The sequence below is a fragment of the Hipposideros armiger genome, unplaced genomic scaffold (assembly GCF_001890085.2).
Source record: "Hipposideros armiger isolate ML-2016 unplaced genomic scaffold, ASM189008v1 scaffold_861, whole genome shotgun sequence".
Lineage (NCBI taxonomy): Eukaryota > Metazoa > Chordata > Mammalia > Chiroptera > Hipposideridae > Hipposideros > Hipposideros armiger.
Genome location: NW_017732211.1, coordinates 243214 through 266862, shown reverse-complemented (window position 1 = coordinate 266862; position 23649 = coordinate 243214). Strand labels below are relative to the sequence as shown.

General features: G+C 47.6%; 1 protein-coding gene across 1 annotated transcript in view; it reads left to right on the top strand.

The window, feature by feature from the left end:
• The first annotated feature begins 19626 nt into the window (after positions 1-19626).
• ERCC6L (ERCC excision repair 6 like, spindle assembly checkpoint helicase) overlaps positions 19627-23649 on the top strand; it is a 16771-nt gene continuing 12748 nt past the window's right edge. The window contains exon 1 of the mRNA XM_019629559.1: positions 19627-19734. Within this exon, the coding sequence (XP_019485104.1) occupies positions 19667-19734 (68 nt within the window). The 5' untranslated portion in view covers positions 19627-19666. The remainder of the gene's footprint in view (positions 19735-23649) is intronic.

Sequence of the window (23649 nt, the reverse complement as noted above, 5' to 3'; positions counted from 1 at the left end):
AAATTTTGTATATATATATATATATATATATATATATATATATGTAGGTTTATTATGAATTTTACTGATACAAAGGATGTAATAACAATTTACAAATAATAAACTAGGCAATACTCTTGTGAATTCCATAGTCAGTTGATTTTTATTTTCAATTACAGTTGACATTCAATATTATATTTTATATTCATTTCAGGTATATGGTATAGTGGTTAGACATCTATATCATTTACTAAGTGATCCCTCTGCTAAGTCTAGTACCCACCTGGCACCATACATATATTATTTACAATATTATTGACTATATTCCCTATGCTGTACTTTATATCCCCCTGACTATTATGTAACTACCAATGTATTTCTTTTTTAAAAAAAAGATTTTTATTGGGGAATTGGGGGGATGGGAACAGTGCTGGGGAATTGGGGGAAGGGGAACAGACAAGGTGCTGTCGTTTTGTTCTTCAGTCTAGTTGTGGACGACGTTGCTTCACTGGCCCAAGTTGGCACCATCATTGCTCTCTTCCTGTGTGAGGCACATCAGTCGCCGGCTTCTGAACGGCTGCTCACTGTGGCTGCTGGCCGCTCACGCTGGCTGCTGACTACACACGGTAGCCCATGGCAACCCACTGCCACAGGGGCTGCAGCCTACGCCGTTGCGGCTACTCACAGCAGCCCAGCTCCAGGTTGAGCTGTTGTTCAGCATCTTAGCTGTAGAGGGCAGTGTCACTGTCCCTCATATGTGGGATCCAAACCAGGGCCCTCTGGCGTCCCAAGCCAGTTCTTAACCATTGCGCCACTTGGCTGGCCCAAAGAGTTTTCTACCTATGCTTTCGTCTAAGAGTTTTATGAGTTCAGTTCCTACATTTAAGTCCTTAATCCATTTTGAGTGTATGCTGGTATATGGTGTTAAGAAGGTGGTCCAGTGTTACTTTTTGCATGTATCTGTCCAGTTTTCCCAACACCATTTATTGAAGAGACTGTCTTTATCCCATTGTATATTCTTGCCTCCTTTGTCATAGATTAAATGACCATATAGGCATGGATTTATTTATGGGCTGTATTCTGTTCCATTGATCTGTGTGTCTCTTTATGCCAGTACCATGCTGTTTTGATTACTGTAGCCTTGTAGTATAGTTTGATATCAGGTAGTGTGGTACCTCCAACTTCTTTCTTAAGATTGCTGTGGCTATTTGGGGCCTTTTGTGGTTCCATATACATTTTAGTATTATTTGTAGCCAGTTAATTCTCACAGGATGCTTTTATTGATTTTTGCCAAATTCTTGTATTCATATTGACCTACAGTTATGGTTGCAATTGACAAAGAGATGTAGTTCTGACAAGAGTGTTGGTTGATATTTTTGTTTGCATTAACGAATAGGAGAAAAGTAAAACAACAAAGATACATGTTAGAACTTCGTACGTTTGTCAGTGACCTGAGCAACTTTTTTGCTGACTTGGATAATAGTTTTCAATACCAAAAGAATATTTCCTTATTTTTTATACTATTTGCAATGTAATGGCTATAAGACAAAACACACTTATAAGCTTAATCTGCATTTGAACATTTTTTCTATCACTTCCTTAACTCAAAGACAATCGACAAAACATAGCATTTCCACCGCCCAGATGTGATAGTACAAAGAACCTCGGGGACCTAGCTAATAGTAAAATGTACTAAGATAATGAAAAAGTGATATGTTTAGTAGGTATTATCTTTGTATTTAATATAACTTCATTGTAACTTTTAAAAATATTTGAAATATATATTTTTACATTTTTAATAATGGCTGATTTTAACAAGTGGCTCAGAAAATTTCTGAAAATTTAACACTTGGCTCCCGTGAACTGATAATGTGCCAGTTCCAGCACGCCACTGTGTCATACTATGAGACCCAGCTGGCTGTCCTAGTCCTGTGTAGTGTGCATCCTCCATCCGCTCAGTCAGTTCTGCCTCAGGCGACTGCCTCTGCTCCCACGCGAGTCTCTCCTCCTCACACTGAGGCCTGATCCCTAGAGCCCAGCTCAAAGTGTGTCACCTCTCCCAGCACCTTGTTCGAACACACTGCCTGTAGAATTGGGTCCTGCAGGCACTGCCCCAACGTGGTCCTAAACTATCCTCTCACCAAAAGGACAACATAGCAGCTCCAGCTCTCTCTTAGCCACACCATCACCTGCCACCTGGACATCTCCTCTAGGATGGTGCCCAGACATCTCAAACTCAGCATGTCCCAACTAGAACCCATCTTTTTCTCTCCCTCCCATCCCCACAGTGCTTCTGTTCCTGTAGTCCCTGATTTTTCTTTTAGGTCCATCTCTCTTCATATTCTTTGGACACTTTTTTCTTCCAGGAACTTTTTTTTCTACTCCATCCCCCTGCTTGCCTGCTCCCCTAACTTCTTTTCTAGCTGACTCTCACCCATCCTTTAGGTCTCAGCTGAGTGAGATGTTTCTTCCTTTGGGAGACGTCTGAGAAGGTTAGGGGCCTACAGTGCACCATTCCCCTGTACCTCCCATCCAAGAATTTACCACACTATTAAACATGTCTGTTTAATTGTCTGTCTCCCCCAGGAGGCCATGAGATCTGTAAGGCTAATCCTGCTCACTGCTATATCCCTAGTATCTATCCCCATTCCTGGCACATTTGCGGGTGCTGAGGAAATGAATGAATAAATGAGAGATATATCTCGCAGTTCTCCTACAAACCCTCCCCTCCATAGGTCTTGTTTCCTCACTGTTCTCCAAGCCATAGTTTTTGCTTGTGCTTAAGGGGACAAGGTCAGAAAATGCCACCTTCTGAAATTGGAACTAATAGAATCAACATTGACTAGATGAGATCAGCCATCTATAAAATAATTCACTTTAAGGTGGTTTGTAAATGTGGTACCAATGAGACAAGGGTGCTTCTCAGGTCTCTCTGGTGACCAGCACATTGCCACAGGCTGGGAATCTGCCAAATATAAAGGAAGCGATGATGCCAATCAATTGTAACCGGATTGCTAGAGGTAATGCCCTATGCGCAGGGGGGCCCTGTCTCCACGGGGTCTTGGGAAGAGCTGAGCCAACGAGCAACACATTTTTTGTGTTTGAGCATCATCAAGTGCCACATGCAGCCCTTTGCAGTTTACAAGGCACAGGGGTAGTTTACAAATTCCAGGTGCCACCTCAGGGAATCTTCACGGCGACCCCACCAGGTGGGCCTTATTTGGCGTTTTACAGATGACAAAAATGAAATTCAGGGAGGTGAATCAACTTGCCCTAACCACCCCCAACACTCACACGGTCACTAAGCCCACAGGGAGTGAGGGGTTGTGAACACAAGGACAGAACTACCTATAGGGCAGAGATGGAAAGTTCTTACAGTGACCAGGTGGTCAGTCCTCCTGCTTTGGTTCATTTAGCAGCTTTGGCTTTGAAGAGGTTTGGCTCAGGGGGCACGGGTGTGGGGAGAGAAATGCTGCCAGGCCAGTCTCTTGTTCAGTCAGCAAACATTTATTGAACAACTACTTTGTGCCCAGCAGTGCTAAGAGGTTGGGATACAGTGATGGTTCTCGCCAAGATGATGGCCAAATTGCAGGAGTCTGACAAGTAAACAGTTACAAATATAATGTGATAGAGGCTCTGAGAAGAAGCACAGGGCACTTTGGGGGCCCACAGAAGAGCCATCTACGGCAGTCTGGGGCAGGGTCTAGGAAGGCTTCCCAGAGATATCTGTGCCTGAGCCCATACCGGAAGGGACTTAGCAATACAAAAGGATGCAGAGAGAAAAACTTTCCAGGCAGAGTAAGAAAGCTGGGGGTGGTGGGGGGTGGGCAGAGTGGCAACAAAAGACTATCATTGATCCAGGTGATTCTGATATCATTAGAAGCACACCAGAACAGACTGGTGAAAAGTAAATCACGCTGGGCCGGCCGAGTGGTGCGTTGGTTAAGAGCTGCCTTGGGATGCCAGAGGGCCCCGGTTCGGATCCCACATATGAGGAACAGTGACACTGCCCTCTACAGCTAAGATGCTGAACAACAACTCAACCTGGAGCTGGGCTGCCGTGAGTCGCTGGCGACAGGGTAGGCTGCAGCCCCTGCTGCAGTGGGTTGCCATGGGCTACCCTATGTAGCCAGCAGCCAGCGTGAGCGGCCAGCAGCCGCTGTGAGCGGCCGTTCAGAAGCCGGCGACTGATCTGCCTCGCCCGGGAAGAGTGCAATGATGGTGCCAACTTGGGCCAGTGAAGCAACGTCCTCCACAACTAGACTGAAGAACAGAAAGACAGCAACTTGTCTGTTCCTCTTCCCCCAGTTTCCCAGCGCTGTTCCCATCCCCCAATTCCCCAATAAAAATCTTTAAAAAAAAATCACGCAACATGTTTCCTTAATAAAACTGGCCAGAGCTTGTTTTTTTTTTAAAGTGTACCGAAAGTCACATTGGCTACTAGGGGGCTGGTCTGGCACCAGGATCGAAGTTTAAAGACTCCAGAACCCATCCTGGAAAACGGTTTGCCCAATAACACAGTGCCTCGGCAGACGAGTATAGGACTTTGGACTTGCTCCTAAGAGAAATACAGTCATCAAATGGATGAACAGCAGAGCTATAACTCAAGAAGAGAAAGGAGGGAGAGGTTCTGAGGGGAGTAGACACCCACCGAGAGGGAGTCTGGACAGGCATCAGGATAAAGACGCTGGTTCTGGCTGTGGAAGAACGAGGTATCCCAGGTGTGCCAAGTGAGAAAGGCAGGGGCAGATGCACACCTCCATTTGAGGGAGGACCAGGTGAAAAGGGTGTGCTTCCTCCTATGGGAGGAGACAGCAGGCAGGCACTAGGCGGAGGTGAAACCTAACTCCTTGAATTGAGAGGACCTTGGCAAGGTGTTTGGTTCAAACCTCTCGCTTATACATGTGTGTGACAAAGGGGTCTGAGCCACCCCTTTGAAGGTACAGTAGAGTGTAGCAGTTACGCATATGGTCTTGGCAGGGAGACTGCTGATGTTTAAACCATCCAGCTGTCTGACATGTCTGTAAAGGGGGCAAAGCTTGTCCCACCCGCAGAGGGTTCGTGGCGAGGATAAAATCAAGGAGAACATTCGCCTGGTGAGTAGGAAATTCTGTGGAGTGTTATGTGATCCCGGACAACGAGAATGCGTGTGATCCATTACAGTTTCCAAACCCGTATTCTCCAGGACCTGGCTGCTCAATAAAAGTGCTTCGGGCATTCAGAGAGCAGGAACAAACTTTTTTGGAAAATAATATGATAGTTGATATGTCCATAGGCTCCATCAAAGTAATCATCGCAGGAAAACCCCCAACTTGGTGGCCTTTCTTCTGCTTTTACAGTTTAGTGTAATTTTTACCGAGTCACCTAATGATGGTAGTATGGTGGGAGTATGGGGGGGGGGGTTGCGGCAGAATCCACATCTTTTCAGTACTTAGAGTTTCTAAGTCATAGTTTCAAATATTCCCATTTGAGCCTCTCACCAAGCCTGTGAAGGAGATGTCACTGTGTCCTTCTTTGTAGAGGTGGGAAATAAGGCTCAGACTGGTCAAGAACATAAGGATGTCACTAAATGGGAGGCTAGGCAGTCTGCTCTCAGAGCCCTCCATGAGGTGGGGGGGTTGCTGCTCCTAGTTCTGGAGGGGGCTCTTCGGCCTGGGCCTAGGGTCCCATGTAAGTGGAAGTCATGGTTAGATGCAAGGGGTAAGGAGGTAAGGCGGCCCTGCTGGCAGGCCCCAGGCCAGGCGATTCAGGCCAGAAGCAAAGATGGCTCTTGAGGCCTTCTGGAAAGCCCCCGTCCTTGAGGGCCATATGTTCACAGTCAGTGTGTGTGTGTGGCTGGGGGAGCACAGGAGGGCTGTCCCGGCCCGTGGCCAAGCCAGATGTTTGTTGTGTGACTCCACACAGCACGGGACTCCTCACCCCTCGCCGTACTGGGAATTGGTGGCCATGGTTGCGATCATCTCCTTCCCGTAGCCCAGAAAGTTTCAAAGGTCCTCTGGGCCAGGCGGCGTCAGGGCGGGGAGGCTTGGCCTCCCCCACTCTCACACCTCCCTGTTGGAGCCCTGTTCCTTGCTCAGGACTCTTCCCCTCACAGTCCCTCCATGCCCAGGGGCTCCCTATCCTCCTTAGTCTTTCCCACCCCAGGACACCAGGGAGACCAGCCTGGCCAGTGGCTGCATCCCCTGCCTGTTGTGAAGGGTGCACTCCTCTGCCCTCTCCTCCACCCCACTGCCCTTTCACAGTCCCCTCCAACCTCAGCCCTGCTGTGAAGCTTCTCCAGCTTCCTCAGAAAGAGGAGGAACTGGGGCTTTTATACACCTCACCTCCTGAAATCTCACCACAGCCCTGTGAGCTCCTACAGGCAAGGGAAGCTGGTTCAGAGATGGAAAGCAACTTGTCCGAGATCACACAGATGAGAAGGGCAGGGGTGTAGCTCAATTTAGTTCCTGAGTTCCTATAAACTTCAACTCACTCAAGTTCCCGCCACGCTGCCTGTCCCAAGACACATCCCTCCTTGATCACCTTCGACCCCTCTCTTTTTGTCGCACCACATGTCCACTCCATCAACAAATCCTATTAACATTACCTTCGAAATACTATATCCAGAATCCAGCACTTGTCACCATCTCCCCCCCCACACCCCCGCGCCACACTGGCCTAATCTCCCATCCCTTTTCACCTGGACTACTGCAATGGCTGCTGCAATCACCCTGAGTAAATTGGCACAGCCTACACCACCACCACCTACTTATTCCTGTTTTATTTTTCTCCCTCATCTGCACTTAGCACCAACTGTGATGATTCATTTTTTGTGTCAACTTCACTGAAGCAGGGTGGGGGGGGCAGCTATTTGGTTAAACATCATTCTGGGTGTGTCTGTGGGGGTGTTTCTGGGGGAGATTAACATTTGAATCCATAGACTGAGAAAAGCTGATTGCCCTGCAAAACGTGGGTGGACCCCACCCAGTTCATTGAATGCCTGAGTACATTAAAAGGTTGAGTGAGAATGAAATCGTTTTGAGTGTCTTGAAGCTGAAACATCAGTCTCCTCCTTTTCACTCAGACCGGAAGGACATCATTGCTCCCCTGGGTCTGAGGCCTTTGGACTTGGACTGGAATTATGTACATATTTCCCCCCCATCTGAAATCTCTCATAAGCAGAAAGGCAGAAAGTGAAGAAGCAGTTACCTTAGGACACATCTTGCTAGCAAATGCAAAAAATAAATCAAGGAAAGCGCAGATGTGCCCAGACAGATCTTAAAGCTCTGATGCTGAGTGTGGTTCCCGGGGAAGGACCTAGGCAGGTACTTAATGAATGATGGCCTTTATCATTGTACCTTGTTTGCGTGTCTTGTTTTTTTGTCTCCCAGGAAGGAGTCTGTGAGCCACTCCAGGACAGGAAGTGGCCTTTGCATCCCCAATGCCAGGCAAAGTGCCCATCACCAAAGGTGCCCACTACATATTGAATGAATCGCCTTGCGATGACCCATCCAGAAAAACATTTGAGCTTCCAGAACCACACAAGGCAGAAGCGTCCTCAGTAACCAGTTCAGGGAGACCACCTCTTGCTTTCCCCCACTCCTCCGGGAAACCACAGCCTTGGCACAGCCGCCGTCAGCCCGGGTGTGCCATCCTCCCTCCCCTCCCCCACCCGAGCGCTCCGTCTCCCGCCTGCGTGAGGGCGGTTGTCTGGGGCTGCCAATTGTTGCGAGTAAATTGGAAGTTGTTTTGCCCAGGGCTGTGTCTCACACAGGTCGGTTTGTATGCTTCCTGGGCACTTGTGACACTCCAGAAATGCCATAGCAACGGCCTGGCGCCGCCGGGCTCCCTGACGGCGGGAGATAAGGCGGGGGAGTGGGGCGCACTCGGCATCGAGACGGCGGGCAGGGCGAGGGCACCGCTGCCACGTCTCCACGCCTCGGGTTCCCTGTTGGCAACACGGGGCTAATCACCCGCACGTAGGCTCCTGTCGCGCAGACATGAGACAATGGCTTGGATAGTTTGTAAAGTGGTAAACCGAGGGCTGCCTATTAGCCCCACGACGACTCTTTTTCGCGGTATTGTCCTCTTCCCCGCCTTCCCGCAGCTCCCCGGCAGCCTCGTCCCCTCCCCAAGCCACTTCCTGCCACGTCGCTCAGCCGCAGGAGCCCGTGCCTGCTGGCGCTCCTTTATTCGGTGCAGAAAGCGCGGCCCCTGGGACACCTTTTAGCGACGAGGCCCGCAGAGACACCGCCAGTCATCCCGCGGGGCCTGAACCACTGATTAAATTGTATTCACTCTGCTTTTCGGCCATTCAGATTGGCTGGGACGAGGCCAGCTGGAATTAGTGACAAATTTGAAGCAGAGAATATTGACAAAGAAAGGCCATTTTATTGCCTGCAGTGACATGCCATCATTCCAAGGAGGCTCTCCCAGTGTTTCCAAGGAGAGCTTTAGTTAGTGAATAGATAAGACTTTTTCTGCTAATTATTTGGATAGACCTCAAGTCCTTAGCAACAGTTTTGTTCCCTTCAAGGAGTTGAAAGGCAGCCCTTCCTTCTACAGTCCTCCTCCCTTTCTAAATCTGAGATTCTGACCGCGAGAGAGCTTTGAAAACAAGAAAGCACTATTGAACCACTCATTCATTCCAAATATTTTTTGAGCACCTACTATGCGTCAGAACTACTGTGGTTATTGGAGATACAGACACAGGCATCGTTCTAGAGGAGAAACAGACAATATGGAAGTAAACAGAGAAAGGAGACACTTAAATAGTAGGGGCTCTGAAGGACATAAACGGGATGAGGGAGGTGGGGTGGCTGCTTTAAAGAACACAGATGGGAAAGGGAAACAAGGTTAAAGGATATATTGCCTACCTTCAAGATGTACTATAGGAGTGATGTCAGCTAAATGGCGGCGTAGGAATTTCTAGTGATTTTCCTCCCCCGGGAAACATCAATTAGAACAACTATCTGCACGAAAATACCTTCAAAAGAATCAAGGATTCCAGCGGGCTGGATAGACTCAGCTTCACCAGTCTGGGTGGGCGGACACCAAAACGGGACCTTTGCTCCAGGGATGCCACAGAAGCTGATTCTTCCACCTGTTTGTCCTTCTCTGATCTGGGGTTCCCCACTGTCTAATGGCAACTGGAAACCAGTGGGCAAGGCAGCCTATGGATGTAAACTCCAGGCTCCCGGGGCACGGAGCCAAAGGGAGAAGGGTGGAGAAGGGCTCCGAACATGCAAACAGAAGATAGCTAGCAGCTGAAAGACTGTTCAACTTCTAGTTAATCTTAGTTATCATCACAAATAAATTGAACTTTTTAATTTTTTTCCTGCATATATTCAGATAATTATATGATTTCTTCCTTTAATCTCTTAATGTGTTGTTCCAAATTGATATGTTTTCGGCTGGCCAACTGGCACATTGGTTAAGAAATGGCTTGGGACGCCCGAGGGCCGGGGTTCAGATCCCACATATGAGGGCCAGTGACACTGCCCTCCACAGGTAAGATGCTGAACAACACCCCAACCTGGAGCTGGGCTGCCCATGAGTCGCCGGCAACGGTGTGGGCTGCAGCCCCTGTGGCAGTGCGTTGCCATGGGCTACCATATGTAGCCAGTAACCAGCAGCCAGCGTGAGCGGTCGTCCAGAAGCCGGCGACTGATCTGCCTCACCCTGGAAGAGCGCAACTTGGGCCAGTGAAGCAACGTCCTCCACAACTAGACTGAAGAACAAAAAGACAGCAACTTGTCTGTTCCCTTTCCCCCAGTTCCCCACCACTGTTCCCATCCCCCAATTCCCCAATTAAAAAACATCTTAAAAAAATAAATTGGTATGTTTTCTGATGTGAAACTATTTTTGCATTTCATAGATTAAATGCTATTTCGTATCAAAAAAAAAAAAGGAACACAGGTGGGGAAAGGTCTCACAGGTCAGATTGCTGCGATCCAAACCATAAGAAAGAGCCAGCCAGGCTCTGATTTCAGGGGAAAGTGTTCCTGGTAGAGGGAATAGTAAATGCAAAGGCCCTGTGGTAGGAATGGGCTTGCTTGTTCCAAGAAGACAGAACTCATGCGGTTGAGATAAAATGAACAAACAGGATGAGACCCAGACGGGTCAGGTCACTGTGGACTTGTAGGCCACAGTAAGGAGTTTGGATCTTGTTTTCAGTGCCTTGTGAACTCATTGAAAGGTCTTAAGCAAAGGTGTGATATGATCTGGTTTATATATTTTAAAAAATTATTGGCTGCTGTTTTAAGAATGGATTAGATTTTCCTATTAAGAAAAATGGACCAGGACACAAGAATGGGAAGCCATTGGTACAGGCCAGGTAGCATAGGCTTGTAGTCAGGTGGGGAGAGGCGGGGACACTCAGGATGCACTTTGGAAATAGAGGCCGCAGGGTCTAGTGATGGATTGGATGAGGGACTGAGACGAGACAGGGTTCCTGGTTTCTAGGTTTTGGGCCTAAGTGACTGAATGCATGATGGTGCCATTCATAGAGATGGGTCAGGTTTGAGGGCAAGCTGGGAACCAATACTTCCATTTTGGATGTTTTCAGTGTGAGATGCCAGGAAGGCCTTGGTTTAGGAGTGTGGGGCTCAAGGAAGGGGTTGCATCTAAGAAAGACACTTGGAGTCCTTAAGATTCAGCTGCGTTCTCGGGGTTCTTGGTGACTTGTTCAGAGCTTACTGTAGGCCAAAACAGACATGGGGGAGATAACCACCTCCCTCCCTGCCTCAAAACAACACCCTTGCCCTCCAACTGAGTGCCCTTGACCTGTGTCAGAGAAGACTTCCTCTCAGGGGACTACAAGGTATGACTTTTGGTAATCAGAAGGGCGAATATCAAAAGGTCGGAAAACACTGTTAGCAAAGGTGTGGAAAAACAGGTGCCCCTATATATGCTGATGGGAATGTAAGCCCCCCATCCCTTTTGGAGGGCAATTTACCAGTTTCTAGGAAAGTGACAAAAGACATACACTTTGACTCAACAATTCCACTTCTAGGAAATTATCCTACAGATGTGCTTCCTGTCTTCACAAAAATGCAGGTGCGTTGCCACAGTGTTTGTAATAACAAAAGATTGGAAAATATATCCAGCAACAGGGGGACTGGTCAAATAAAGTACACTCTTACAATGGAATATATGCAGCCATTAAAATTAAGGAAGCTCTTGATTTTTTAAAAAAGATTTTATTGGGGAATTAGGGGAGGGGAACAGCGCTGGGGAATTGGGGAAAGGGAACAAACAAGTTGCTGTCGTTTTGTTCTTCAGTCTAGTTGTGGAGGACGTTGCTTCACTGGCTCATGTTGGTATTGTGATCATTGCGCTCTTCCCTGCTGAGGCAGTCAGTTGCTGGCCCTTGGACAGTGGCTCACGGTAGCTTACGGCGGCTCACTGCAGCCCCACTGCAGCCTACGCTATCCCCGGCAACTCACAGCAGCCCAGCTCCAGATTGAGCTGTTGTTCACCATCTTGGCTGTAGAGGGTGCAGCGTCACTGGCCCTCATGTGGGGTCCAAACTAGGGCCCTGCTGCTCAGAGTTGGTGTCCCAAGCCAGCTCTTAACCAACACGCGACTCGGCCGGCCCTTGATTTTTTAAATTGACATGAAATTTACGTAACATTAAATTCACTCTTTTAAAGTGTAAAATTCAGTGTCTTTCTTTAGGTTTTGATATGAAACATCCCCCTAGTTACATTGGTTAAGTGCTTAGCCTCACTCACTTCCTGTTACCTCCTGTCTACCTCTGCTGCTGGTAGTAGAAGGGACTTTTTCCGATGAGCACCTTTGAAAAGTCTCCGTGACACAGGAGGCTGTGAGGGTCTGTTGCTAGGGAAAGGTGGTGGTAATATTAATCAGTGGTTCCCCAACCTGCTGTACATTAATGTCACCTGGGGAGAGTTTTTAAATACCTAGGCTGCATCTCTAGAGATTTTGATTTCATTAGTCAGGGTGGGGCCTGGCCATGATTTTTTAAATTGAGGTGTGATTTACACACAGTAAAATCCACTAAGCGCATAGTTCAGTGAAGTGTGACAATTCTGGGTACCTGTGTAAACACTGCCCCAATAAAAACAGACCATTCCCACCACCCTAGGCAATGCCCCCATCCCTACCAGAGGCAACCACCATTCTGATTTCCATTATAGATTCACTTTGATTATTCTTCAACTGTGTGTAAATGGAATCAAGCAGAATGTAACATGTTGAGGTTGGTTCCTTCACTTAGCATAGTTCATTCCTCTTTGCTGCTCAGTGGTATTCCCGTGCATGGACACACCAACTTTTGTTTAGCCCTTCACATATCTGGGGACATTTGGGTTGTTCCCAGTCTTTCTGTGGGCACATGCACTCATTCATTTCTCTTGGTGGAATTTCTGCATTTATATTGTATTTGAAACTGCAAGTTTTCCAAAGTTCTTATACCAACTTGCACCCTCACCAGCAAAATATGAGATTTACAGTTGCCCCACATCCTTGCTAATATTTTGTATTGTCTGTCTCTTTAATTGTAGCCATTCTCGTGGGTACATAGTGGTATGTCATCATGGTTTTAAATTGCATTTCCCTTATGACTAATTATGTTAATCATTTTTTCATGTGCTTATCAACCATTCACATATCCTTTCTCATGAGGTGTCTGTTCCAGTCTTTCGCCAATATTTTTTTAAAAATATTTTTATTGGGGAATTGGGGGATGGGAACAGTGCTGGGGAATTGGGGGAAGGGGAACAGACAAGTTGCTGTCGTTTTTGTTCTCCAGTCTAATTGTGGAGGACGTTGCTTCACTGGCCCAAGTTGGCACCATCATTGTGCTCTTCCCAGGCGAGGCAGATCAGTTGCCGGCTTCTGGACGGCTGCTCACTGTGGCTGCTGGCCACTCACACTGGCTGCTGGCTACATACGGTAGCCCATGGCAACCCACTGCCACAGGGGCTGCAGCCTACGCCCCGTCACCAGCGACTCACGGCAGCCCAGCTCCAGGTTGAGCTGTTGTTCAGCATCTTAGCTGTAGAGGGCAGTGTCACTGGCCCTCACATGTGGGATCCGAACCGGGGCTCTCTGACGTCCCAAGCCAGTTCTTAACCAACGCGCCACTTGGCCGGCCCTCGCCAATATTTTTGAGTTGTCCTTTTATTATTGATTGGTAGGGGCTCTTTGTATATCATGGATACCAGTCTTTTGTCAGATACATGTATTGTAAATATAATTACTGTTTAAAGATCCCCAGTGATTCTAGCATGCATCTAGGGTTGAGAACTCCTGGTTCACTAAAAATCAGTCCCAGATGTGCCCTACTGTTTTTTTTTTTTTTTTAGCTGAGCCATCCTGTCACCTGTTGGCAGCTCAGCGGCAGCTCACCTCGGGCTAGGCATCGAACCGCTGTTGCTCAGAGCTCAAACTCTTGAGCGAGCTCTTAACCAACTGAGCCACTCGACCGGCCCTTGTGCCCTACTTTTATGGGTCCCCCAAATCTGCCCCCTGGCAATTATGCCGAGGGCTTGCTCTTTAATCCACATGTCTATGGCTGTGGGGATTTTAGGAGTGAGGGGTGCCTTGTCAGTCATCCTCTTGTGGATATGTTTGGTTTGGGACACGTCCATTCATCTGAAATGTTTCTTATCCTGTGATGTGAGACTTCTGATGTGTAATTCTTGTCTTGTTTCCACCCTGAAATTTTTCACGTGTGAAACGACCTTATTGCCATCCCTACCACCTGGAGATGGGGTGTGTCAAAAGGACACAGACATGTTTTCTTCTGGATAAAGCACGCTATACCCTAGGCATTGAAGGAGCGTGACTTTGTGTATCTTCTCCCGCTCCCTGAAAGGGAAAATCACTTTCTAGCAGCCTCAGCAATCATTCACCAAGAGGCTGGGTGTTGTCAGCCTGGACCTGGTCTCTTTAAATCTGCTGTGTACTTGCTGCATGACCTTGCGTTCCTGCAACTGGTAAAGGAGAACAGTAAATTCTTGCTTGTTATGGAGGAAGTGCCTGGCATGAGGTAGGTGTTCACAAAACCATTAGTTTCCTCGAAAGGGGAGCTAGGAAGGTGTGGCTCTGGAAACACTGCTTGGGGGCTTGCCATGCCCTCAACACGCTCTGGTGTCATATAGGTACCCCTTCCCTTCACACGTTCAGAGGCCTAGATTGGCCAAGGTCCCTCCTGCTGTGTTGTCCTCGCCCTGCCCTTCTTGGCTAAATTGAACAGAGCATCCCACGAGGACCTCTAGAATCTTTGAGCTCAGAGCAAGTGGCTGGGAAGCCAATTCTCTGGGACCTACAGTTCCTGACTCAGATCTGGGCAGGGGGCCATGGCCTTTGAAGAGCTGTTGAAGTATGTAACCCTCATTCCCGCCCCCTCCAAGAGCTTGTAATTTTTACTGTCTGTCTCTTTTAGTGCAAAGATGAAGGGGAAAGGACCACAAAGGTTAAGATTAGGCGCCCCCTAGGAGTCCCTTCCTGGGCTGTCACCAGGGAGGACCCTTGATTCCATCTTTTTGGAGAGGTTCCATGCAGTGTAGGAAGGATTTCTCTGCTGCTCCAGGAGGAAAGTGAGGAAGCTGAGCAGCTCCCAGAAATGCCCTTGACCTGGGGAATAAGTAGGTACAAGGCATCCGGAGAATGCAACAACACCAGGCACTGGCTGGAGCCCATTCAATGCTGACAAGAGGAGTGACTGGGATGGGTATGCTTGGACAGCTCCCCTTTCCTGGTTCCTAGTCCCCATTATTGCTTTGGATGTATCAATCCCACCCGGGACCTCATTCCAATATGGTCCCCATTGCTGCACTTTACGATTAGTAAATTGACAAATTCATCCTTCCATCCATCCATCCATCCATCCAACAAATCCTTATCAGCTACAATATGTAGGAACTGTGCTAAGCTCTGTGAAGCTGTAACTGTGAAGAAGACAGATCTGTCCTTCACAGAGCTCACTTGATCATGGGGGAGCCAGCCAGAGAGGTCACTGGGAAGCCACATTCCGTGGACCAAGTCCAGTGATAGAGGCAGGGTGTGTTACATGGTGTCACAGAGGACCACTGATGGGAGTGATCATGGAAGGTCCCTGGAACAAGGGAGACCAGAGCTGAGAGCCAAGGAGTCAATGAGAAAGTCCAGGAAGAGGAAACAGCATGTGAGAGGGCCTAGAGGCAAGATGTGAGTAAGAAAGGTGGTTCAGTTAGAGAAGAGTGGTGTGTGTGTGTGTAGAAGCCGTGAAGAAGTGAGACACAAGGCGGAAGAAGCAGTCAGGGTCCAGATCAGGAAGGCCACGTGAGCCATAGCGATGAGGCAACACTTGATTCTGGGGGAAAGGAGGAGGCTTTGAAGGGTTTAGGCAGGGCCATGATAGGCGAGAGACGATGGTGATGTCGACCAGACCCGCAGCAGTGGAGAGGGAAAGGAGTGTTTGGGTTTGGGATATATGTTGGAGGTAGAGCCAACAGGACATGCAGGTGGATTGGAAAGGTGCCTCCAGCTTCTGACTTGAACACTGGGGAGCTGGTAGTGCTGCTGATGGGGATGGGGACTATTGAGGAAACAAGTCTAGGGGAGGGTGGGAGATGCGTTCAGCGCTATGTGGAGTGAGCTTCTAGGAAGACATTTCCTGTAGCCAGTTGGCCATGTAGGTCTGAAACTCAGGAGGGAGGATGAGGCTAGAGACAGAATTTCGAGGTCTTGGGAGTGGATGAGGTAGCCCGAAAGGAGTGGAGGATGCCATGTTTCGTGCAGCAGCACTGTCCTGTCAAAGGATGCCCTACCCTTTGGTGCCTGCTGGTTTAGGAGGCAATCATCAAAGACTTTGTAATTTAGTGCAAAGACCCTGCCGATAATCCTAACTCTTGGATCCCTCTCCCCGCCCTCTCCGCCCCCATCACCTGGTTCCTGTCATTTCCACAGCATCTTTGGGATGACTTGGTTAGTTTCCAATAAGAACTTGTCCAGCCCAGGGGCTAGGCCCGCTGCCGTTCTCAGGAAATTTGGTTTCCAGCTCCCCCTGCTGGCAGAGCTGGAGATGACTTATGGCTGGGCACCGAGCTGGAGCGAGCGCCTGCCTCCTGCTTCCCTCCCCAAAAGAAGGGATTAAGAACCCAGCTCCAGCTCCCCTTTCCACCCTCTAAAACCCCCCACCGTTTAAAACCCTAGCTAGAAACAGGGGGAGAAAGCCTAATTAGGTATCTGGGAATCAAATTCTTCCTGCTTCCAAATCACTTCCTTCTCTTTTCTGCCCCAAACCCACTCTTGATCTCCTTGCCCATGAATTTTCCAATGGTGACGTATACCTATCTCCAAAAACACCCTCTCCCAGTGTCGGTCCCCAAGAGCAGCATTCTTCTGACACCCAGCTGGCCTCCCTCCTCCTCCCATGTTGGGAAGCCATGGTCTATGCTGGAAAGAGCACGAAGCTGGGCGTCAAGAAACCTATATTTGAGTCCTGTTTCTGCCACTGATTCAGGGTGTCACCTTGGACTAGTCACTTCCTTCTTTCCCAGTGGCAGTCTCCTCATTTATGACATTGGACTGGACTCCAAAAAACCATTCCAACTGGAGCATTCTAGGCTTTGCTCCAACAACCTTAGCTTTTTCAGTTCTCTGTCTCAGGGCCTTTTCCCGTGCTCTTTCCTTGCCTTTTTGGTTTACTTAACGCCTCCTTATCCTTCAGCTCTCAGAGCCCAAATGCTACTTCCTCAGAGAAACCTTTTCCAGGCCCGCCAGACTGGGTCAGGTACCTCATCATCTGTTCTGAGAACTCCCTGGAGTTTGCCTTGTGCGCCCTCATCACAGTTTGTAATTTTCCACATGCTCACGTGATTATTGTTTCAAGTCAGCCCCCATCATAAGCTCCGTGATAGCAAGGACCTGTCCATCGGTTTTGCTCACCGCTGTACCCCAGCACCCAGATCCTTGCCTGACCATCTTGTAAAGGCTCAACACATAGTCATTAAACAAGTGAATAAGTAAATGGATGAATGAATCCCTCTCTTCATCTATCAGCTGTTTTCTATATCTCACCAGTGAAGTACGTAAGAGCAAAACCTCAAACACCAGACTGCCTGGGTTCGGACCTCAGCTTTACCACTCACAAGCTGTGCAAACTGGTGTAACTTATTCAATATTTCTGTGTCCCAGTTCCCTTATGTATAAAGGGATGATAATAGCAATGTACACCAGCTAACAAGGTCATGAGGGTATGTGTAAGGTGTGTAGAACAAGGCCTGGCATTCAAGTGCCCCATCCATCTCTCCATTTACCCATTCTGAACTCTCCCACAAGACCTCATTATCTTCTTTCCAGTCTGTGAGTGCAGGTGACTCAGTGTAATTTGCAGAATAGATAGCAAAAATTTTGTTATTATGGAAAATTTCAAACATGCAGAGAAGTAGAGAAAAGAGGATAATGAACCTCTGTAATAAGCTTCAACAATTATCAACATTTTGCCAATCTGTGTTCATCTGTGCCCTTCTCATTTTTCTCCCAACTGAAGAATTTTAATGTAAATCCCAGATGTCATATCATTTTATCTGAAAATACTCCATTATGTATCTCTAGCAGATAAGGACTTTAAAAAATACAATAGTACCATTATCATACTTTAAAAATTAACAATAATTAGGGAAGGCTTTTAAAACCCCATCCCCTTGAGAGAAGCTGGGGGAATGGGGGCCCTCCCTTTGGGGTACATGTGAAATGAGGTACAACCAAGACAGTTAATATAAGTCAAAGTGTTTGAACAGGGCCTGGCAATGTAAGTGGGATATAATAGTAACTATCATTTTGATTTTTTCATTCTCTCCATTTACCCACTATACATCCTCGCTAACTTCTCCGTTATTTCCGGGCTGTGAATGTGTGTCACCAGTAACAAAGTAGGACTAGGAGCCATGGATGGTGAGTTTCCTAGGTCACTGGTGCCCTGGGGTGGGAGTGGGGGCTCCAGAAGGCACTGAGAAGGGCCCAAAGGAAGCAAGGACTACAGGGCTGAGGAGGAGGGAAGGAGAGCTGGAGGACTTCCTGGGTTTAAAGAAGGGGGAGTCCTGTGGCTGTGCGAAATGGCACCCGAGAAAAGTCCAGTAGCTTAAAGGGCAGACAAGCGGGAGGGTTGGTCCTTTCTTCCCAGTGATCAGGGCCTTTGGGGATCACTGCCAGCTGGGAGCAGGGAGGTGGTAACCTTGCTCCTGAGGGAGTTCCTTTCAGCTTTTCTCCACAGCCCACCAACGGGCAGCTTCCTAAGACAGCAATCAGGGTTGTGCTTTGCTTCATCTTGAGTTCGCAACCGTTCCCAAGGATATAAGGGATGATGGCGGACGCTGATCCAAAGCACAACTCGAGACGGCCTTCCCCAGACTCAGGACGAAGGTTATTGTCTCCCATCTCTTTCTCTTTCGTGAAACTGTCCCCACCAGCCCTTCTTCTCTCCACACTCACCCTGTGTGTACCCAGAGCACCTGCACACTCGACCCACCCCAATCCAGACTTGCTCCCAGGAAAAGAAGTGATCGCAACACTTCAGTAGGGTAAACAAGCTCCAACTACCTCATCAACCTCATTTCCCATCACTGCCCTCTTATTTTCAGCAGTAAGCAGCGGGACACAGTGAACAGCACAGATTTGTGTGCGTAGAGACCTGGTATTTAATTCTGGCTCTGCTATTTCCCAGCTCTGGAATCTGAGGCAGTCATTTCATCTCTCTGAGCCTCAGTTTTAATGTCTGAAAAATGGGGATAATAGTATAATAAAAGCCCTCTTAAGAGAGGGTCTAAACTCATATGAACATGACTTACAGTCATATAAACCAGGAAAATAGCTCATCTTCTCTGAGATCCCATTTTTAATGCCCAGCCGCCTATTAAATGTACGAAAAGCTGAAAATCCTCTGGCTATATGGTTGGCATATGACTGGGGCAATAGGTGAGTTTTCAAATACTGAGTGTTAATTGCTGCCTTGAGGAAGCATTATGTTCATGTTCCTATCGGTATATGAACAAGGACAATTTTTGTCTCACAACCTCCTATTTGCGTCGCTTAAGCTAGCCATTAACCTCAATCGCCATATTTCCCGACGCCCTGAGCTCTGCCTTTGAAAATATGACTGCATCTCAGTTGGAACTTCCGAAGAAATGTTGACCATACGACAGCACTACTTATTTCTTAAATGAGAGCTTTGGCTTGGTTCCTATAGACCCTTCTTCAATGTGAGTTTAAGTCAGGGGCGTCTATGCCTCCCAGGGTGTTTGAATTCCAAGCATGCTCAGTGCCAGGCGTTGGCGAACAGGGAAAGTAGGACATTTGGGGTGCAGGCTGTGGAGGAGGTCTCTAGTGGCTACTAAAATGACAGATCACATCATGCAGTCTACTCACGCACGAGGAGAGCACACGCACACGCACACGCACGCGCACACACACGGATGCCCCTCAGCTCGGTTTGGATTGAAAATGTTAGACAACTAAATGTTAGACTACAACACGCCCACCCCGCGCCGGCGCGGGGAGGGAGGGGGGCCGGACCGCCTCTTAGCTCCAGCGCGCATAGGCGCAGGCGCGCGACCTTCGTGGGCGGTGCTTAGGCGGTGGCGCCGGAGCGCGGTGTACCGGATTGGCCAGCCGGAGGCCGACGGTTGCAGCGCATGCGCAGGGCGGGAGCGGACGAAATTCAATCCCCGGCAGATACCTGGAACCCGACCTGAGAGTCATGGAGGCTTCCCAGGGGTTTACGGAAGCCGAGGTATTAAGCCCAGAGCAGGCTGCTCTTTACCTGAGGTATGTCTGGGCCGCTGGCCGGGAGTGGGGGTGGGGGGCTCTCGGACCCTCCCATTGGCCCAAACTGCTGAGGCCTAGCCGGTGAGACACGCGCCGGATTTCTCCGAATAGGGCATGGGAATCCGCTCAGATTTCTAAAGCCTGCAGAGCCCCCGGATGCCCCGTTTTTTGATCAAATAACTCTCCGTTATGAACTCAAGTGCCAGAGCTTCAGTTGATCGAGAGTTTGTTGAGTCTTTGCCGGCCTACGGCACACAGAGATGAGTGAAACATTGGTCCTGCCCCCTGAGTGCTTATAAGCTAGTAGTGGAAAGCGGTAGGTAAAGCTGTAAGGGTTGATAAGTGCTGTAAGAGGTATAATGTGCAAGGCATAGTGTGGGCATAAAGGAGGGAGTGGCCGATTACAAGGGTCGGTGGGCTAAGGGAAGGAAGGCCTCATAGGAGGAAGAGGCGTTTGTGTTGAAAAATGAGTAAGCATTCACCAGGTGCCTGCGGGGCGGGGCATGGTCATGTGGGAATGAGCTTTGAGAAATGTTTTAAATTGTGATAAACTACAACATACAATTTACTATCTTAATTATTCTTAAATGGTATTAAATACATTCACAGTGTTACACATCCATCAACTCCATCCTTCCCCAGAACTCTGCGTCTTGCACAACTAAAAGTCTGTACCTGTTAAACAACAACTGCTCATCGCCCCCGCCCCCACTCCTGTTACCCTCCCCGCTTCCCCTGGCACCCATCATTCTGCTCTCTCCTCTCCGTCTGTCTCTGTGAATCTGACTCCTCCAGGGACCCCATATAAGTGGAATCACACAGTATTCGTCGTTTTGTGACCAGGTTATTTCACTCAGCATTATGTCCCCAAGGTTCATCCACGTTGTGTCATGTGATAGGATTCCCTTCCTTTTTAAGGCTGAATAATATTCCATTGTATGGATAGACCACATTTTGTTTATCCATCGATGGACACTTGGGTTGCTTCCACCTCTTGGCTACTGTGAATGTGGCTGCTGTGAACATAGGGGTGCAGATATCTCTTCCAGAACCTGCTTTCAGTTCCTTTGGGTGTGTGTCCAGAGGTGGGATTGCTGGACTATGCAGTAATTCTATTTTTCAGTTTCTTGGGGAACTGCCATACTGTCTTCTAGAGCAGCTGCACCATTCACATCCCCACCAACAGTGCAGGAGGATTTCAGTTTCCCCACATCGTCACCAACCCTTGTTATTTTCTGTTTTGTTGTTATTGTTGTTACTAGCCATCCTAAGGTGTGCGCTGGCATCTCACTGGGGTTTTGATTTGCATTTCCCTAATGATCAGTGGCGTTCAGTACCTTTTCATGTGCTTCTTGAACACTCATGTGTCTTCTTTGGAGAAATGGATATTCAAGTCCTTTGCCCATTTTTTAGTTGTAGTTTATTTTTGTTGTTGAGTTGTAGTTTATATATTCTGGATGTTAACACCTTCCTTGTCTGATATGTGATTTTCTCCCATTCTGTGGGTTGCCTTTTCCACTCTGTTGATTGTGTCCTTTGATGCGCAGAAGTTTTAAATTTTTTTATTGGGGAATTAGGGAAGGGGAGAGTGTTGGGGAATTGGGAACAGTTGTTGTCCTTCAATCTTAGTTGTGGAGGGTACAGCTAGCTCAGCTCCAAGTCCAGCCACCATCCAGCCACCTGTTGGCAGCTCATGGCTGCGCAATTCAAAGTGCTGTGTTCAATCTTAGTTGCAGGGGGCACAGCCCACCATCCCATGTGAGAGTCGAACCAGAAACCTTGTTGCTAAGAGCACACGCTCTAACCACTGAGCAATCCGGCCGCCCTTCGGCAGCTCAGGGCAGCTCAGCTCAAGGTGCCTTGTTTATTCTTAGTTGCAGGAGGTGCAGCCCACCATCCCATGAGGGAGTCGAACCAGCAATTTTGTTGTTAGGAGCACATGCTCTCACCAGCTGAGCCAACAGCTCAGCTTGGGCACAGCTCACTGGCCCATGTGAGAATTGAGCCAGCGACCCTGTTGCTCAGAGCTTGAGCTCTTAACCAGCTGAGCCACTTGGCCAGCCCTGATTTTGTATTTAAATTGCACTCCTTCCTTTGTTGATCTTATCCAGGTTCTTGGCTTTAAATCCCATCTTTGTGCTGAGAATTTTTACAGTTTTGTTTTTAGTCCTGACCTCTTCTGAACTCCAGACTTGACTCCTGTATCCAGCTGCTTCTTTGACATCTCTACTTGTAATAGATGTGTCAAACATAACTTGTCTAAAACCAAAGGACAAAAACCATGTGTTCGTCTCCATAGGTGCAGAAAAAACAATTTGACTAAGTCTAGTACCCTTTAATGATAAAAACACTCAACAAGCTAGGAATACAAGAAAACTTCCTCAACCTGATCAAGGGTATGTACAAAACCTACAGCTAACATACTTAATGGTGAAAGACTAAAAGCTTTCCACCGTTATATCAGAAACAAGACAAGTATGTCTGCTCTTGCCATTTCTAGTCAACACAATAATTCATTATAATTTAACATTGTAATAGAAGTTCTAGCCAGGGCAGTCAGACAAGAAAAAGAAAGAAAAGGCATGCAGATTGAAAGGAAGAAGGAAAACTGTCTGTATTTGCAGATGGCATGATGTCGTATGTAGAAAACCCTGTAAATCCACACAAAAAAACGGTAAGAGCTAATAAATGAGTTCAGCAAAGTTGCAGGATGTGAGATCAATATGCAAAATTCAGTTGTATTTGTATACATAGTAGTGAATGAAATTAAGAAAATAATTCCATTTACAATAGCACCCCAAAGAATGTAATGCTCAGGAATAAATTTATCCAAGGAAATATAAGACTTGTATGCTGAAAACTACAAAGCATTGTTGAAAGAGGATCAGGAAGACCTAAATAAATGGGAAGATGCCAGTGCTCATGGATTGGGAGACGTAATATTGTTAAGATGACAGTGCTCCCCAAAGTGATCTACACATTCTGATGGTAACGAAATCCCAGCTGTCTTTTTTCTTTTGCAGAAATTGACAAACTATTATAAAAAACTTTATGGAAATGAAGAGGACCCAGAATATCTAAAACAATCCTGAAAAAGAACAAAGCTGGAGGACTCACATGTCCTCATTTCGGAACTTACTGTAGTCAAGACAGTGTGGTACTTGTATAAGTACAGACAAGGAGCACAGTGGAATAGAATTGAGCATCTAGACTCTTCTTTCCTGGAGCAACATAAGACAGCCATATTTCAGGCATTTTCTAGGTGTAGGGGATTATGGGTACTATTGTGGTTTTGTTTTATTGTCTGCTGAGTAAGCTTTCACACCCACCTTCTTTGGTGATAGATCTTGTCCACTGGCCAGTAGGGTGGGCAAGTAATATTCTTTAAAACTTTTGTTGTGAAATATAACACATATATAGGAACATTGATAAAACATAGAAATGCTCGATTTAGTGATTATTGTAACCACCACCTACGTCATGGTTTGTTTTCAGATTTATATTCTTGTCTTTTTTTTTTAAGATTTTATTGGGGAATTGGGGGAGGGGAACAGTGTTGGGGAATTGGGGAAGGGACCGACCAAGTTGTTGTTCTTCAATCTTTGTTGTGGAGGGCGCATGTCGCCATCTGTCTGTCCGTCGGCAGCTCGTGGCCTCTAAGCTCAAGGTGCTGTGTTCAATCTTAGTTGCGGGTGGGCGTAGCCACCATCCCATGCGGGAGTAAAATCCGGCAGCCTTGTTGTTAAGAGCGCACGCTCTATCCACTGAGCCATCCGGGCGGCAGCTCAGCTCAAGGTGCTGAGTTCAGTTTTAGTTACAGGTGGGCGTAGCCCACCATCGAACAGGTAGTCTTGTTGTTACGCCAGCTGAGCCATCCTGCCACCTGTTGGCAGCTCAGCGACAGCTCAGCTTGGG